At 36.6% G+C, this 18,241-nt stretch overlaps 1 protein-coding gene across 1 annotated transcript in view; it reads left to right on the top strand.

Annotated features, from left to right (window-relative positions):
• Positions 1-2,306: 2,306 nt before the first annotated feature.
• Positions 2,307-18,241, top strand: part of BMT2 (base methyltransferase of 25S rRNA 2 homolog) — a 101,350-nt gene continuing 85,415 nt past the window's right edge. Inside the window, exons 1-2 of the mRNA XM_029924703.1 lie at positions 2,307-2,600; positions 17,164-17,305. Coding sequence (XP_029780563.1) covers positions 2,441-2,600; positions 17,164-17,305 — 302 coding nt within the window. The 5' untranslated portion in view covers positions 2,307-2,440. The remainder of the gene's footprint in view (positions 2,601-17,163; positions 17,306-18,241) is intronic.

Genomic DNA, 18,241 nt, shown 5'->3' on the forward strand with positions numbered 1-18,241 from the left:
TGCTCTTATATTAATATTAAATGTTAATATTATGCCAACCCGAAAAATAGCAGAAAAGTTCCGCATATTCCTCAAAAACAAAGAATTTTTAAAAATCTCATTAATGATTTTGTAAATTGTAATACTTATATTTTGTAAGGATACAGTGAAATAAACATATGTTGGCGATGACAATAAACTGCTACTACCTTCCAGAAAAGGCAATTTGACAATATACATCAAAAACTTCAACATGACCCTTTGGTTCAAAAATTTGACTTTTAGAAATTTAGCCTAGTGAAATGCATAATTAAAGAAATGGACAAACATTTGTATGCAAGGGTGTTCATCACAGCATTATTAGGAACACAGAAAAAGTGGAACCAATACAAACATACTATAGCTTGTAATTGGTTAGTAAAGTGAGAGGCTATTCATATAATAATCTTACCTCTACCCAGAAATATCCCATTTGAAATAAAGATACACCAGCGAAGAAAAAAAATATTAACAGTTGTTTTATCTCTCAGCGATGTGTTTCCAGGTGAGTTTTACTCCCCTCCCCCCACTTTATTGAGATATAATTGACAGATAACATTGTCTAAGTATAAGGTGTACAAGATCTTGACTTGATATGTTAATAAATTGCAAATGATTACCACTACCTAATCAGCTACTATTTCTTCTGTGACCATTGCATAGTGACCATTTCTTCTGTGTGATGAGAACATTTAAGATCTTTTCTCTTAGCAATTTTACTTTACACTCTTCCGTGTTTTCCAAATATCCTTCAGTGCACATCTTCACTTTCAAAAAGGATCTTAAAATTCATTTGCTAGTAGTAGCAGGGAGGACAGTTTGTTTGTTAAGTACAGTTCAGTAAAATTAAATATAATGCCATCTTTACTATGGTTTTAACTTCTAAATATCTGCATCTCTTTTTGCCTCATATATATATAAATATGGAAAAAGCCAAAACAGGTATGTTATTCCCAGAGGAAAACTCTTCAGATAAGACCACCATATCCTCAAGTTACTAACGTGTGCACAATTTCATAATTATAATTAGTTATTTTGAAGTTCATCTGTATTTGATCTACCTCTTCACTGTGCAGGTAGGGACACATCTTCCATCTTTATATTCCACCAATCTTCTCTGTTCATTTACCAACTTGCTGTCCTTCCTGTGTTCTGGAGAATGCATACAATGCATTGCTCTTCATTATTCAGAAAGGGCATATGAAAGTTACAGAATGCAAGCTTTATTTGTATTCCTAAAATCATTGGTCAAAAGGTTTTTGCAACAATTTACAACAAACATCATGTAACCAACAACTGCGTTCGGGGGTACCCTACAACCTAACACAATTCATTAAGAGCTCTCAGCCTGTTGAGCATCAGCCTCAGTACCACCTCGAGAACTAATACAGTCTACATCTCCCAGGAGAGCATCATTTCACCTTTCTCGGATAGAAATCAGCAACCACACTCCCTATGAAGGTATAGGTTGCCAAACCCACTTAGGCACACACTACACAGACCAACCCACTCAATTAAAGGCCATTAAACACCCAAGCCAGTTTTAAAAGCACTCAGTTTTGACGCAAATCAGAGCAGGCTTCCAGTGACACTGGGCCCCCACATAAGTTCTTGAGGACATGTGTTGTGGGTTCTCCATTTTTCCTTCCCTTTCTCCTATCGTTTTCTATTGATTTTCTTGGCCCTCTCCTTTCCTCATTTTCTATGTCCTTCGCCCAGTTCTGGCACTAGAGGCATTAAGTACTGCTGGCCCGTGAATTAAGTCAACACTTGGTAGACTTCTAATGCCAACGAAAGCATCTCTGCTTGGGTCCCTAGACATGTAAAATTCCTTTGCGGTCGAGTCATCTCAAAAGCACTCCTCAGACCTAAAGAGAACCTACAAATGACAAAGTACACCAGGAATTCAGGTAGAGGACCCTAACCACTTCGCACAGTAACATAATTCACAGGCCATGAACAGCGGGAAGACTTGAGAACCCTGAGCCGCAGAACGTAGCCCAAACTAAGCAACCCAGACGCGCAAGCGCGTGGCTCAGAACGCCTGCGCACAGAATCCGGCGAGGGACCGGGAACAGAGAGGAGCTTTTGGGCCCAGGGCTCCGACCGCCTCAGCTCCCCTTAGCCCACAAGCCCCGCCTCCTCCAGCTGCCAGCCGTCCCAAACAACACGGAGCGCCGCCGGCGCTCTCCATCAATTGGCCCTTGGCTTTTTCCGTTTCCGCCCAGCCCTCCACAGTCCACCAATCAGCTTGTGCGTTTGGGTAAGGGGCCACCTCCGAGGCCGACGCTTCGGCTCCTCTGCCTCCTCCGGCTGCTGCCTCCGCTACTGCCTCCTCCTTCCCCACCTCCTCCGTCAGGCGGGCGTCTGCGGGGGCCCGAGGGGCGGCGGCGGCGGCGGCGGCGGCGGCGGCGGCAGCGTTATGGAGCCGGAGGCCGGCGGCCGAAGCAGTGCTGCCAGGCACAGGGCCGGGCCCCAGAGCACTCCGCCGCCCCGAGAGCAGGAGCGAAAGCTGGAGCAAGAGAAGCTCTCCGGGGTGGTGAAGAGCGTCCACCGGCGGCTCCGAAAGAAGTACCGGGAAGGTAAACAGCGAGCTTCAGTGAGGGGGGAGGGGGAGGCCTCATCGCCCCCAGCCCCTTGTCACCTATCCCCTCCCCCAAGGGGCCACCATTACAACCTGAAGGGGCCGCACGTCAGCCCCTGCCAGTGCCGCTCTCCCAGGCCCGGACGCCCCCTTCTCGGTCGAGTCCTCAGTGGCGTCTGGCGCGCTCCTCCCGCCCCCTTTTCTTCTAGGGCCCTTCAGGAGAGTTCCAGGGCTGTGCAGGAACTAAATCCCCACCCCTTCCAATCCCTTGCCCCTGGTCGGGGTGCTGAGATTGTTGTCATTACACACACGAACGCGCACACCCTCCCAGCAGAGGTGGTGGTCGTTAGGCACGAGAGAGGTGAACGTAAAACACGAAGGCAGGTAAAAATCCATTTGTTAGGACCGATTGAAAGAAGCCTGAGTCGCAACTCGCACCCTCGCGCTTGACCAGCCTGTTTGATTTGCTGCCCCCAAAGACCCCTTTCCTGTGGGTTTAGCCAGCCGGTGAGGGAGCTTCCTTGCTTTGGTTTCCAGGGCTGCGAAGTCAGCAGGCCTTCTAGCTGACTGGTCTTCGCCTTGTTAAAAGGGGGAGGGGCGCCATCCATTCCCCCCCCCCCCGCTCCCCCCCGCTCCCGCCATTCTTCAAAAGCTTGATCTTAAGTGTTTATTTCGGTGAGGTAGGAAGAGATCTGGGGCAGGTTCTCAAAATACTATTTAGCTTTGAATAGTCTATGTAACCACCAAGCCTCCTAAGGCCACAGATGCCAGTGAAACTGGCCATCGCTGGGGACCTATCCCTATGGAAGATCTTACGCAGAAGAAGCCTTTAATAGCTTTTGCTTCTGCCTGAGGGGTGTTTATAGTTGGGGTGTATGGTTAGCCTTGGTGTTTTTAAATATAGGCTTTTTCGCAGAGCTGTTTTATTAGACCGACATTGAAAATTCTGTTTTTTCACACACCCAGGAGAAATTTCTTCTTAGTATCAAAATGAGGGATAACCTACTTCCTCTCACTTTAGCTTAATTGCGAACTGAGAAGATTGCAGTCTTCTACTGTTTCATACTTCTTTAAATTTAGGATTAGACGCAGAATTATGACAGTGAAGGAACAGGCATGTAACATCATGTTACTTTTGATTTACAAACACTTCCAGTTACTTTAGAAGATTAAAAAGAACTGTCTTTTGTTTCTTTGAATGTAGTTGATGTGTTTCATTTTTCAAACTTTGAATTCAAAGTTTTCCTCCCTTGGCAACTCAAGCCTAGCTTTTTAAATAGCTGCTTAGTCGTCCTCAAAGATGGCCTATAGTTATTGTTTAATAGCTAGCAACAGAAAGTGATTTATCAGCATAGTTAAGATGTTGAAATTTGTTTTTTAAAAGAATATTTTAACCCCCAACCCACAATTTAGTCAATAAAATGAGTAGTTGTCATGGCAACCATTGCATCATTCTTGATTTTCAGAGAATGCACTTACATAATGGCATTCATTGTAGATTGGAAAAATCCACTGAGAAATGAAATAAATGGACATACTTTATCATGCTATTTTGTGTGACTTTAAGCAAATACATCTTTTTAAAGAAAAAAGGACTAGCATGTAATTGTTTCCATTTTTACCTTTTTATATTATTATTCATTTATTCATAAATGAATAGGTTCCACTTAAATCAATACACTACTAATTTGTCATCATGTCTTGAAGTGCTGTTTATACTTGATTAGTTCCCACATGTTGAAACATGTCTTTAAACTTGAATATTAACCAAGGGAACATTTGCTCATAATGAGAATTGGTAGCTGGAAGTTACCAGAGCTAGAATAGATGCATGTAGTTCATAAATGAATGATCTGGTGTGCTTCTAGGCAGGTGAAGCCCTGATAGGCTGTAAATATTTCAGTGAGACGTTCCTTTAGGCATTTTAATGCCCTGAATTCCATTAATGATCTAGATTTCTCTAGGCTTTATTCAGTGACAGACAAAGCCCCATCAGTGAACTAGCAAAGTAAAAGATCCTAATGAGCATGCCCTTTCTACCTTAATTTCTGACACGGAGGCCAAATCTTAGTTACAATTGGACAGAAGTCTGTGAAAAAGCCATCTGTGGAAAAGTCTCATTGTGCACATAATCCCAAGGAAATAATTTTTAGTGTTTTCCTTTGAGGTTTTAGTATTGTTACAATACTGGTTGTCCAGTCTGCAAACATATTTTACAAGTTCATCTGCAAGTCACCTTTGGTAATGAAATAATAATTTAAATTGTGCTTAGGTGTTAGATTACGTTACAAAGTCCTATTTAATCATTAACTGTAATACCAATAACTATGAAAACAGTACTCCTTTCATAACAATATTCCTATCAGAAAATGCAGTGATAATTCCAGCTTAGAATATTGGAATGTTAGACTAGAAGGAACTTTAGCATTTATCATTGATTCCCAAAGATGACTGAGAAGTAGATCCATCTGAATGCCTTTTAGAAAACTCCTGTCTTCATCTTGGATATATAGTTCCACAATCCTTATCACTGAAGCCTGGGAATTTGTCAGCCAGATTTTGGAGTGGTAATTTAAACTAGTTCCTTTCTTTTACACATGAATGTATAAGTAAGTAAGTTGGTTAAGTTGCCAACTTTGGCTCAGGTCATGATCTCACGGTTAGTGGGTTCAAGCCCCTCATCGGGCTCTGTGCTGACAGCTCAGAGCCTGGAGCCTGCTTTTGATTCTCTCTCTCTCTCTCTCTCTCTCTCTCTCTCTCTCTCTCTCTCTCTCCCCTCCTCCTCCTCCTCCTCCTCCCCCACTCTTGCTCTGTCACTCTCTCAAAATTAAATGAACATTAAAAAAATTTTTTTAAAGAATCTGCATTAGGTTAAAAAGATGTAAATTGATGACAGTGGAGTGAACAGTGGGATGGGTATGATTAGATGAGTTGTGACTATATGATGTATGAGTTTTAGGGGGAGAGATGTCAGGGAAGGAAATAAGTTGGGGTAGAATGAAGAAGGAGGCAAAACATTCACAGGATCGTAAGGACAGGAGTGAGCACTGGATAAAGAGGGTAGGGTTGGATAATGTAGTTTTTCCCTTCCCTTATATCTGATACAGGAATTGAAAATGAGGCAGGCAGGAATAACAATGAAAGTAAGATTTTCCTACTGTGGTAGAAAAAGATTTCTCTCCATCCTTCCCAATCCATTTGTCTAACTGATGCTTGTTGAGAAGAGCTTGGGGTTTGGGGGGCTTGGGGAGTGGATAGAATGGTAAAGACTAGGCAGGTGGATTTAGTGCATTCTTTCTTTTACCACTTTTCCCTCTCTACTCCATTTACTGCCTGTCCTTTGTCACCACTTAGAGACTCTTTGACATTTGGTATAAAATGAGAATTGGAGAGAATTGTCAATGATCTAGTCCGTGCTGATATCTTTTAAGTAGTTACCAAGAGGAAATGTTGGGGAAATGTCTAATAGTGGTGATGAGAAGGGATGTTTCTGGTCTCAGCCATATAAAGCACGGTGACAGTGAATTTATATAAATGGAAACATGCTTGCAGATATAGGTGTTTTCTGTCTTTGCTGTACAGCATTTTAAAAATTGGCCTCCATGTTAACTAGAAATATTTTAAATGTATCATAAGAGTTGTAGACAGCTTTTTAATGAGAAACAGCTAGTTTTGCTTTCCAAACAGGGACTTCATTGTTTAATCAGATCTGCCTGATGAGTACATATCTAATTGAGAGGTGAAGTAGAGGCATGTGTATTTTCAGTTGTCTTTGTATTTTTTTCCATAATCCTAGTCACATAATCCTTACAATGATTCAGTGATTATTATTATGCTTGGCATCTCTCTTTCCAAACTTAAAGTATTCGTGTAAAAATTCTGAGAGAATGCAGTTGTTAGAAATAAAAGTGTCATTTCCATTCCATTTAGTTTTGATTTTTTAACCCATCTGTAAATGCCTTTAGCAAATTTCATCAATTTATTCACTTTCTGAATTTACTTATTGTTTATGCCAAAACAAGTTAAAATAGTTAATTACATGAACCCCATGCAGCTTACAAGCCAATCAGAGAAAAGTAAAAATACCATTAACAGTGGTATTCTTAAAGTCGTGGGATTATGGATGATCTTTATTATAGTTTCCAGTATTTTAAAAAAATCAGTGTTGTTGGTAGCAATGATGATATTATAAAAGTAGTTAAAACAAGACAGATTACTGATACTGAAGCAGAAAAGAACACAAGATAGGTTCTGTAGACTAAGTCCAGGAAAAATTTTGTTTCAAAGATAAATAGTTGTGAGCAGCATATTAATAGTGAACAGCTAAATAGTCTAATTTAGATGTTCAATTTTTATTGATTACTCAAATTCTTCTTAGTTTGAGACAAAGGGTAGGCTGGAATAACAGTTTACAATAGGCTGAAAAATATATTTGTGATTGTTACTCTTTAGCAAACCCCTCAAACAAGAGAATAGGCAGCGAGGGGAAAACCTTTGAATTAGAAATAATTTTAAACTAACACCAAAAGGTCTAAAAATGAAAGAATGAATGTTTCCTGAAACAAAGTTTCGAAATTGTTTTTAAAATTAGGATAACAAACTTTTAAGTAGGAATTTCCTAATTTTTTTCTTCGCTGGCCTTTAACACTGCTTTAAAATACTGACCAACTCCTTGTCCCTGGGAAACTTTGCATAGGTTTTCTTTGTTTTACTTTTTTTTAAGTGACATTTTATTCTATTTTCTTTAGGTTTTTTTTCAGTCTCACTCATACTGATAGAGAATTAGAAAGTGCTGCTTAGTGGTAGAATCTTTGTCCAGTCAGCAAAATAAGTAAGGTGAAGACTGTCCACAGAAGGGCTTGTTAACTTTATCCTAGGAGAGTTTAAACTGCCATTCTAGCAGGGAGAAAAAAATGAAAAGAGTTCAGTAATTAGTAACACTAAAAGATTAAAAGATTATTGACTGATAAACAGTCAGTTCACTGAGATGTCCATAGTAGATTGGCTATTTAATTTTGTTATTTTTATTCATTTTTGTAGTAAGGTATCATTTTAGGTTTTTGTTTTGTTCTTTTTACATTTCAAAAAATACAGTAAAAATTAAGTAGATCCTTTTGATTAGTGTAGATCCTTTTGATTGTTTTGTGGAAGAAAAGTGCAATTTCAAATGTAGTCGATCTTAGCCTTGGTTCTGCATTGGTATCATCTGTGGAACATGGAATATAGGCATCTGTGTTATTTAAAAGCTCCATAGGTTATATAATGGACAGAGGAGTTAAGGAATGCTAATCTAACATATAAAGTACTATAGATTAGAGTAGGAAGGAATCTGGAAGAAAGGACATCACCTAGGAGACTCTTAAACACTAATCTGATTTAGAGTTAATAATAGCATAAATAACAACAGTGATCATGAAAATAGAGAAAGATATGAAAGGTCACAGTGAGCTGTTCTAGTGAAAGTAAAAGGGAAGAGTCAGAGATGATGTCAAGTTAAGTACCCATGTTCATCCATTTTAGAAATGTGTGTATGTTGGGATGAGGGAGAACAGAGTGGACGGGCAGGTTGAGAGTGATGGTGTAATGGTTTAGTTTGGAATGTATCCTTTGCAGGTGTAGGATTGGAAGCCCTCTCTGTGGAAGTTGAAGTCTGAGGGCAGATGAACTGCCCAATGGAGGGATGATAATGTGTAACTGAGGACAGATCTTGGAAAACACCAGTTGTGTCCAATTTTACATAAGTAAATGCTCCTCTTTCTGCCTTGTGCTCCAATACCACAATTGTGCTTGCCTTTATAGTATTTATCACTTACCAGTTCACTAACCTGTCTTTCCCATTAAACTTAGTTCTTTGAGTAGGACTCTGCCTTTTGTCTTTGCATCCCAAGCACCATGCCTTATAAATTTAAGACACCAAAACAAAAGAAGCTAATATGGATATTTCCAAATAGTTGAGTTTAATCTTTTATATTCATTCATATTTTTAAATTATAAATTTTGGGTACGATTTTTTGGTAATGAATTTATTGTCTTCTTATATTAAGTAGTTAAATTAATTTTACCCTTTTAGGGACTCCTGGGTGGCTCAGTCAGTTAAGCATCCAACTCTTGCTTTTGGCTCAGGTCATGATCTCACAGTTCATAGTTCGAGAGCCCTGCATTGGGCTCCGTGCTGACAGTGCAGAGCCTGCTTGGGATTCTCTCTCCTCTCTCTGCCCCTTCCTCATTCACGTGCACACTCTCTCAGTATAAATAAGATTTTTTAAAAAATGGTTCAGACTCTCATTACGAATGTATTTTCTGTAAGTGAAACTGTAAATAGTAGAGAATATAGATATTGTAAGGGCCTTGTCCTTAACATTTAATAAATATTTGTTGAATCAACTTGTCTTATTTTACTATATACTGTGAATTTTTTTCTCTTCTTACCTGCTACTCCTCTTTTCCTACCCATTGGTTCCCACATGAGTATTAACTAGAGATTTAAAAAAACAGTTTTGCCCACAGAAATATAAGAGCTAATAAGGCTATTTTAATGTGTCTCTGTGTGAGTATTAGATGATAATTTTGTGTGTTAGTGTATATTTATTTATATACTCTAATTTGACAGATAAAATTTTGCAACCCCAATAACAGTCTCCTAAATTCTGGGGGTGAAATTTGTATGAGTCGCAAAATCCATCCACCCGAGAACCCCACTGATAAAGGGTACTAATGTATTGTGCTTTAAGTGTAGGTATGTTGATGACCGTTGCAAGAGTTCTTTACAATAGATGGCTAATCACCATACCTTTAGAGGGGCATCTGAGTACACCCTATTCTCATTTAAACAGAAATTCCTAGTTTCATTTATACAGCAATTAATTCTCAGAGGGTTGTTCTTAAGCCCTTTTTTTTACACTAAATAAGTAAGCTCTTTAGTTATACACATACCAGTAAAGTTGTTTTATAAGGGAATAATAAACATTGATTCCATTAACGCTGACTTTTCTTAATTCTTTTCATTTCATGTGTGGGATGTATTGAAAGAGTTTTATATTTTGAATTAACTACTTTTATCATAAATATGTTTATAAAAAGAGAGTGCCCCAAACGCAAGATACACTGTTGGCGAAATTGTGTTTGTAGATAATGAGTTTATCCATGCAGTATTTTGTTTTTTAATTAAATTTGACTCTTCAGGTTGCCCTAAGCCTTGCTGACCTGTATATTGTCTCACCAGACATTTGAATTTACAGTCTTGCAGAGACCTGTGGTTTTGAGCCATTGCTGTACAGTGGCTTCGCTTGGGGAGCATTAAAATACATGACCATTTCTACTCCAGGTCAATTAAATGAAACTTCTGGTTGATGCCTATGTGCAGCCAGAGTTGAAACCACTGCCAGAAATCTAACAAATAATGTAGTTGTAGAGACTAAGTAACTGCATTTGACTCACAGAAGACCATTTGTTTGTGGCAAGTAGAGTCAGTGTACTTTGCTCTGGTTTCAAAGCTTTGTTCATATCTGTGAAAGTTCATAAATTAAAAACTTATAAAGAGAAGCAAGGCGGTATAGTGGTTATAAGCATGGTTTTTGGTACTTTACTGCTAGGTTTGATATGTACCCTTGAGAAGTTTATTTAATCTCTCTGTTCTTCACTTTTCTTATCTGGTAAAGTAAAATATCTGGCTCAGAATTAAATGAGTTAATATTTGTAAAGTACTTAAAACAGTGTGTGCAACATAGGAAGCGTTAAATTTGTTAAATACATGATTTAAGAAATAATAGAGGTATACCATTAGCCATACTCCCTGGGTGCATTTAACAGCCATAACATTGAAGATGGGCTGGTTCCTGGAATTTCTTTCTAGATTGCTCTGTTGTCTCTTTCTTCTTCAGTATTAGAATGGCTGTAATGGGTTTTTTTGGCCCTCTCTTTGTTTCTTATAGTTCTATTTTTATGTGAAAATATAAAACTAAAAATCCAAAAATCATTCCCCTCATCAGAGGAATGACTAGTCACAACATATTGAGTGTTAAGATGCAGGTTTTCAGATAGTTCCTGTGTTTGAATCTCAAGAACTGCTTCAACACCACACACTGTGGATGTTTTGTTCCACTTTGGGTGTGTGTGTCACTGTATCAGGTGCTCAGGAATGCTGAGAGGCTCCTTTAGCTCTATTTGTGAAACAGTCTGGTCCTAAACGCTTTGTTTTAGTGCCTTAGAATGGCTGTTGAACTTGTTTCCCACTTGGTCATGACTATCTATTTACCTCATATTAGAGGAAATGATCTTTGAAGGTTCTTCGAACATGAATTTGGTAATCTGATCGTTCATAGGTAGTCTTATGGTCCATATTTGGTAATATACCTAAGTAAAAATCAAATACATTTTTAGTTCTGAATTTCTAAAAGTTCAAGATTTGTTTGTGATACTCAAAGTAAATTGGTTTTTGCTTTTTTTAAAGAGTATGATAGCCCTCAGATTTACTAAAATTCAGTTTTTTTAAGTTTAACTTTTACTCTGTTCATGGCACTTAATTTTTTTAGATGAGACTTACTGAGGTACAATTTATGTACAATGAGCTGCACACATTTAAAGTGTGTAATTCAGTGAGTTTTGACAGATGTGTACACCTATGAAACATTGCTATAATCAACATACAGGATGTTTCTATTGTCTAACAAATTTCCTCATGCTCCTTTGTAGTCTTGTCTCTTTCTCTCTCCTCCAGGCCCACTGACTTCTCACTATAAATTTGTCTTCTCTTTTTAGAGTTTTATATACATGGAATCATGTGACACCTTCTCTTTTGTGTCGCATATACCATGTAAGAATCACATAGTGCAGTGTGAATCTTTGGTATCATGGCTTACAAGGGTGAACCACTAAGAATAATGACAAGCTATTCTTGTTTTAAATTGGCCTCATATTTACACTTAATTAAATTTCTTCTGTGCTTTATATCTTTTTAAAGTGAAATTAGGAGTTATTGAGAAAATAATATTATTTCTAATGTAGTTGTAAGCATCAGATAGTGTGGAATGATAAAATGCATTCACTTTGGCACCATCTAGTCATTTGTTTTCACATAAAAATAACTCATCTATTTAGTGTTGTTACCAATAGTTTCTCCTCAAGTTTAGGGCTTTTCCTTTTTAAAAAAATTTTTTAATATTTATTTTTGAGAGAGAGAGAGAGAGAGAGGAAGAGAAAGCAGAAGGACAGAGAGAGAAGGAGACACAGAATCCAAAGCAGGCTCCAGGCTTTGAGCTGTCAGCACGGAGCCCGACACGGGCCTCGAACCCACAAACTGTGTGATCATGACCTGAGCTGAAGTAGGATGCTCAACTTGACTGAGCCACCCAGGCGCTTTTCCTAAAAGATAGATTCACTGTTATCAAAGGATTTAATGGAGTTGACTGTACTTCCAGCTGCAATCTTTCTTTAGACAATACCAGCTTAAAACAGTGGTTAAAATTGCCAGAAAGTTGATTTTGAATCTATTGTTTTTCTAAGCCTCTTTTAACTCTTATTTGAGAACACTATTTTGAAGTATTCAAATTGTACTTCTTTTTCATCACTACTGTCTGTTGACAGTTGTCAACTGTAGTTTGTAATTTTGAGGTTTTCTGTATTTTTTGAGCATGGTGAAAATTTAGACATTTTCTACCCCATAAATGGGGTACCATGACTAACTTGTATAGCTTATATAAGTTATAAATCAAAATGTCTTTTGAACTACTGGATTAATGTGCTATTAATTTTTTCCTATGTAGTTGTTACTGTCTTTTCATAGGAAGTAGTAGCTAGTATTTTTCTTTAGTTGTGACATATAATGTTTGTGGAGGTGAATTCAGTCAATAATTAGGATATTATCTTGATATTAGAACCAGTCTTCAAAATAACTTGGTTCATTGATTTCTATTATTGAACTTGGTTTGGCAACTTAAGTTGGCATCACTTGTGTTTTAGTTTTTTTAAGTTTATTTATTTATTTTAGAGAGAATACATGTGGAAGTGGGGGAAGGGCAGTGAGGGGGAAGATCTCATGCAGTCTCCGCACTGTCAGTACAGAGTCTGACTCAGGGCTCCAACCCACGAAACTGTGAGATCATGACTGAGCCGAAATCAGGAGTCAGATTCTTAACTGACTGAACCACCCACCCAGACATCCTTATTAATTAGTTTTTTAAATTAATGTTTTAAAATTTTAAACATAAGGAGAATATAATAAATAGAAGTCATGTTAATGTGAACTTTGTTCTAGAATCTTATAAGACAAATTGATGACTTTGTCTTTTAGACTAAGCAGAACTTTAAGTTGAATTTTAAAACTATGTATTTGAACAAATGATTACTGATTTCATTTCTAAATTTATTTGATCATAAAATGTTCATTAACTATTAATTTAAAGTTAGGCTAGAGGACATATATATTTTTAGTTGTGCTTTCTAAAGATAATTTTTGATTTCTTTGTATCTGGGCAAAATAAAATGTACATATTTATTGTAGATTTATCTCTCCTCACTCCCTTCCTCCTCCCTTTCTTTTTTTTTTAAAGATACAGTCATACTTTTGTAGGATGTCTATAAGAAGTAGGCAAGAAAATAGATATTAATCACAATCATTTTGAGTCATCACAAATGCCAATATCATTGTAAAATCATTATAAGATGAATTATTAGGGGCTCCTGGGTGGTTCAGTCACTTGGGCTGGACTTTCGTTTCGAGTCAGGTCACGATCATGTGGTTTCATAAATTCCAGTGCCGCATCAGGCTCTATGCTGACGTTGCGGAGTCTGCTTGGGATTCTCTTACTTTCTCGCTCTCTCTGCTTCTCCCCTGGTCACTTGTCCCTGTCTCTCTCAAAAATAAATAAATAAACTTAAAAAAAAAGACCAATTGTTGGGATGAGCCCTGGATGTTGTATGTAAGCTAATTTGACAAACTATATTAAAAATAATAATACAATAAAAAAGACTATTAATTCATTGAGAGCTCTGATTGAGCTTGAATACTTAATTAAGCATTTCTGGTTCTTTTTACTAAATCTTTGATATAGAAGGAAGTTCATAGTTCTGATTTGCCTTTTGGTAACTAAAAAGTATTCTTTTAAATAAGACAATCTTTTAAATAAGACAGTATTTAAATAATTTAATATTCTTTTAAATAAGACAACCAATATTTATTGGTATTCGTTGACCTAATAACTAAATGATAACCAAAAATTCTTAGAATCAAGTTTTAACATATTTTTTGTGTATGCAGTTTGACCAAATTAGCAGAAGGCTTTTGAATATGTGTACTGGGCTCTGGTCACCCTTAGCTGGTTTTGGCTTTTAGGACCCAAATCATAAATTATGTTGAAAATATTTTGCTTAAAGGATCAGTTCCATTATTTTGAATACTCTAAAAACAAAGAATGGGCTATTATTTAAAAAAAAACAACTAAATTTACCCATTCCATTCTTGTTTGATAACTTTAATTTTAAAATAATTTAATAAGCTTTCAAGGGTATTCTAGAAAATAAAATATAAAAGTAGAATATTTTCATAACTGAAGGCTATCTCTGTTTTTATTCAACTTTGTAACCACCATTTTAATATAGTTTTTCCTAGTAGACAGGGTTTTATGCATTTTTGTTGAGTAAATACGTGATTTAAAAGTTCTGAGTCCAGGGTGCCTTACATAGGAAATGAGGAACATAGGTTCATATCTTATAACATCTGCCACATCTTATTATCTTCTTTCCTTTCTGTGATGCCTATGCTAGCTCATTAGTTTTATTATTCTGGATAGCATTTGAAACAGGTTTTGTTTTCTTTTCCAGCAACTCCATTGAAAGAATGAAGAATCTATACAATTGTGTTGTTTAGTCTTGGTTATGTATAAGTGTACTACTACACTTTACTAAGCACACATCAATTTGAGTATCAGCATACTTGGATAGTTAGAGACTTAAATGTTAGCAAAGACATCAAGTGAGAAGTTTCTGCAAACAGTTTGAGTTCGGTAGGCTTGCAGACAAAATTTGAATCCTTCCTCAGAACTTCAGTGGAGCAGATAGTAAGCTTTAAAATTATAAAAGAAGTTGATAATATTTAAACAAAATTTTGTTAAATGTGAAAAACTACAGTTCTTCGTAAAAGCAGAAGGGCAGAAGATTTCTGTATATAAACAGTTGTCTTTGCATCTCATAGCTAATAAAGTAATTGTGAAGTAAATTGAATTTCACAGTATACAGTGACATAGATTTGTAGTAGATGCCTCTGGTGTCCCATATAACTTACCCTTGGTCTTCAACTGTGGTGGACAAACCCTGTGAGCTCAGAGGAACCCAGCCCTTATAAAGTCCCACAGTGCTGCTTTCTTTTCTGCTTTGTACCTTTTTCCAACACTGCTGGAACCCACTAAGGATATGCCCTTATTCGGTGCCTAAGTGAAAACCAGAAGTACAGGTTCTTAACGACTCTCAGTTAATTGGGGATTGTAGCTGATGCATAAAACATCCTTGCCTCCTGTCTTTTAGGTCCAGAGGCTTTCTGTATGCTTCTCTTACCCATAGCAGCCAGCTCAATAATGCTATCTGTAGTACCACTTTTTCCTTCCTAGTTCATTCCCCTTATTCCCTCACTCGTGTTCCCTAGGATTCCCTCCCAAATAAACTGCTTTGTCCCCATAACCCAGGTCTTTGTCCTACATTGTATCTTTTGTAGAATCTAAACTGAAAGGAAATTTGGGGGCACCTGGGTGGCTCGGTGGGTTAGGTGACTGATTCTTGATTTCAGCTCAGGTCATGATCTCATAGTTTGTGAGATTGAACCCTGCATCGGGCTCTGCACTGATAGCTTGGAGCCTGCTTGGGGTTCTTTCTTCCTTTCTCTCTGCCCTTGCTCGACTTGTGTGCACGCACTAATTAACAGTGTATGTGAGGGCATGTTTGTACCTTTCTTGCTATTTCTTAATTTGGTTAAACTAGAGGGCTAATAGTTTGATTTTCAACTCAGTCCTTGTTGGACTGTGTGCTTAAAATAATCAATTCAGATTTTGACTAAGTAAGTCTTGATATATTTGAACTGCTATAATTCTTTTTTCTTTGTTAAACAAAAAAGCAGTTCTTTAATACTAGAATCCAATAGTCTCACCTCAGTAGAGAATTTGAGTATAACTATCATCTTCAGATTTGGTTGTTTTACTTATGTTTTTAAGCCTATTCTGCCAACAATTGCCTACATTTGAACAAATCATCTTCAGATTTGGTTGTTTTACTTATGTTTTTAAGCCTATTCTGCCAACAATTGCCTACACTTGACTAAGGACATTGAGTGGAGCTACTTTGCTAATTTTTGTTTACTCTTTTACCCTTAAAATTATGCTAATGTCATCTATCCTCATTCCATTCTTTATTAGAACTCACCTTGCTGTTTCAGATTTCAGATTAAAAGTGAGGACTTATTTAATGTTTTTAAAATGATAGTAGCCAGGGGTGCCTAGGTGACTTAGTGGGCTAAGCATTCAACTATTGATTTTGGCCCAGGTCATGATCTCACAGTTGTGAAATTGAGCCCCACCTCTGCATGCTTTCTTTCTCTCTCTTAAAAAAAAAAAAAAAGGTAGTAGCCAGAAGTAATATGGTGGCCCAATAATATACTTAGCTTATGGGGTGCCAGAGAGGCTCAGTTGGCTAACATCTGTCTCTTGATTTTGGCTCAGATCATAATCTCAGAGTTCCTGAGTTCGAGCTCTACTTCAGGTTCTGTGCTGACATCATGGAGCCTGCTTGGGATTCATTCTCTCTCTTTCTCTCTCTCTCTCTCTCTCTCTCTCTCTCTCTCTCTCTCTCTCTCTCTCTCTCTCTCTCTCTCTCTCTTTCTCTCTCTCTCACTGCCCTTCCCCTGCTCATGCTTACACGTTCTCTCTCAAAATAAATAAATTTAATATATATATGTATATATATATATAGTCAGCTTATAATATTTATTCAGAACATTTTTTAATGTCTTAAAACGCCTAGCAACATTTTTACCCCAGGATTATAATTTTTTAAAATACAATATTCCTAGAGCACATCCAAGTGAGAAATAAAAATACTTAACTTGCTTGCTCAGCTTTGGTGCCGTCTACCTATCAACCCCTTTTTAATGTAGGAAACTGATCAGTGTGTAGAGATCCAAGAAAATAACAAGCAAGAAGCAGGCTTAAGTAACTTTACTCTGTACTAAGGTCAAATTGTTCAAGGGTACCAGGATAATTGAGTGCTCAGCCATACTTGTCCCCTACCAGTCTGTTTTTGGTTTATAAACTGATAACTCCTGCTTAGTTTATTAGTTTCATCTCAGTTTCACGAATCCATCTGTTTCAGTTGGTGAAAATTTATTTGATTATTAAATCATTGTTAAAATGATGCATCTATTTGCATAAAGGAGCTTTTAAAATTATAATTTAAACTTGATACAACTTGACTTCATAAATTTGCTTATATTCATCTTTAATTTTAGATTATGTAGAAACTTTTAAAAGCCTGACACATTTTTAAGTGAAGTTAACTTAAGTCATCTTTTCCCTTGTTTTTAGTGGGAGATTTTGATAAGATCTGGCGAGAACATTGTGAGGATGAGGAAACACTTTGTGAATATGCTGTTGCAATGAAAAATTTGGCAGATAACCATTGGGCGAAAACTTGTGAGGGCGAAGGTCGTATTGAATGGTGTTGTAGGTGAGTGTTTTTATGAACTAACATTTTTGGTTTCTACTATATTGTTGAAAGTTTTAAATCCAGTGATGCTTTGTATAATTTACTGTACCAAAATAGGATTGTTTTAAAATAGATTATTCTTTCAAATAACTTCTCCCCCTTGCCACACTTTCCCAAGGATTATATCATTCAACACTTTTAAATCAAAATGTTTTTCTTTGACAGAACTTGAAGTTTCATTGTACCCTTTCAAAATTGAAGCTTTAAAAAAATAAGCTTTAAATGCATTTAATGTATTTAAACATCAGTACATTTAAAATATGAATTTTAACACTTAACTTCATTAATAAGTTATAGAAATTTCTTTTTATAGTTATCCATATTTGTATTCAAATAGAAGTGAATACTTTTCTATATTTTAAAATTTGAAAACTTTTTTAAAGTGTCAAAATCCTGAATTTTGGATGTATAATTCAGAGTATTTCAGCACTTACATTTACTTTGGATAATGTTTATTTTCTCATAGTATAAATTCTGACATTTAAAATATCAGAAAATGAAATACTGTTGGTCAGTTCTTTCAAAATAGTAAAATTATTAGAATGGATATATATATATATATTGATTGAATTTAAAAACAAATTCCCAGAAAAGAAAGCATTATCTTTCTGCATGGACAATGAATTTCTGATAACTTCTGGTTTATATTTCATTGCAATTATTTTTTATTCGAAATTTGTTCTAATCTCATTTAAAAGTTGTTACAATACATATTTCATTCATTCAACAAATTATCCAGAGAAAAATACATACTTAGTTATTTTATTTATTCATTTAATAAATAATTGTTAATGATCATCCACAGTGTACTAGTCACACTACAGGCACTGGGAGTACAACAATCAGCCAAACAAAATCCTTGCTTTCACGGAGCTTACATGCTCGTGAGGGTTAGAG

This window comes from Suricata suricatta, chromosome 2, assembly GCF_006229205.1.
Source record: "Suricata suricatta isolate VVHF042 chromosome 2, meerkat_22Aug2017_6uvM2_HiC, whole genome shotgun sequence".
Lineage (NCBI taxonomy): Eukaryota > Metazoa > Chordata > Mammalia > Carnivora > Herpestidae > Suricata > Suricata suricatta.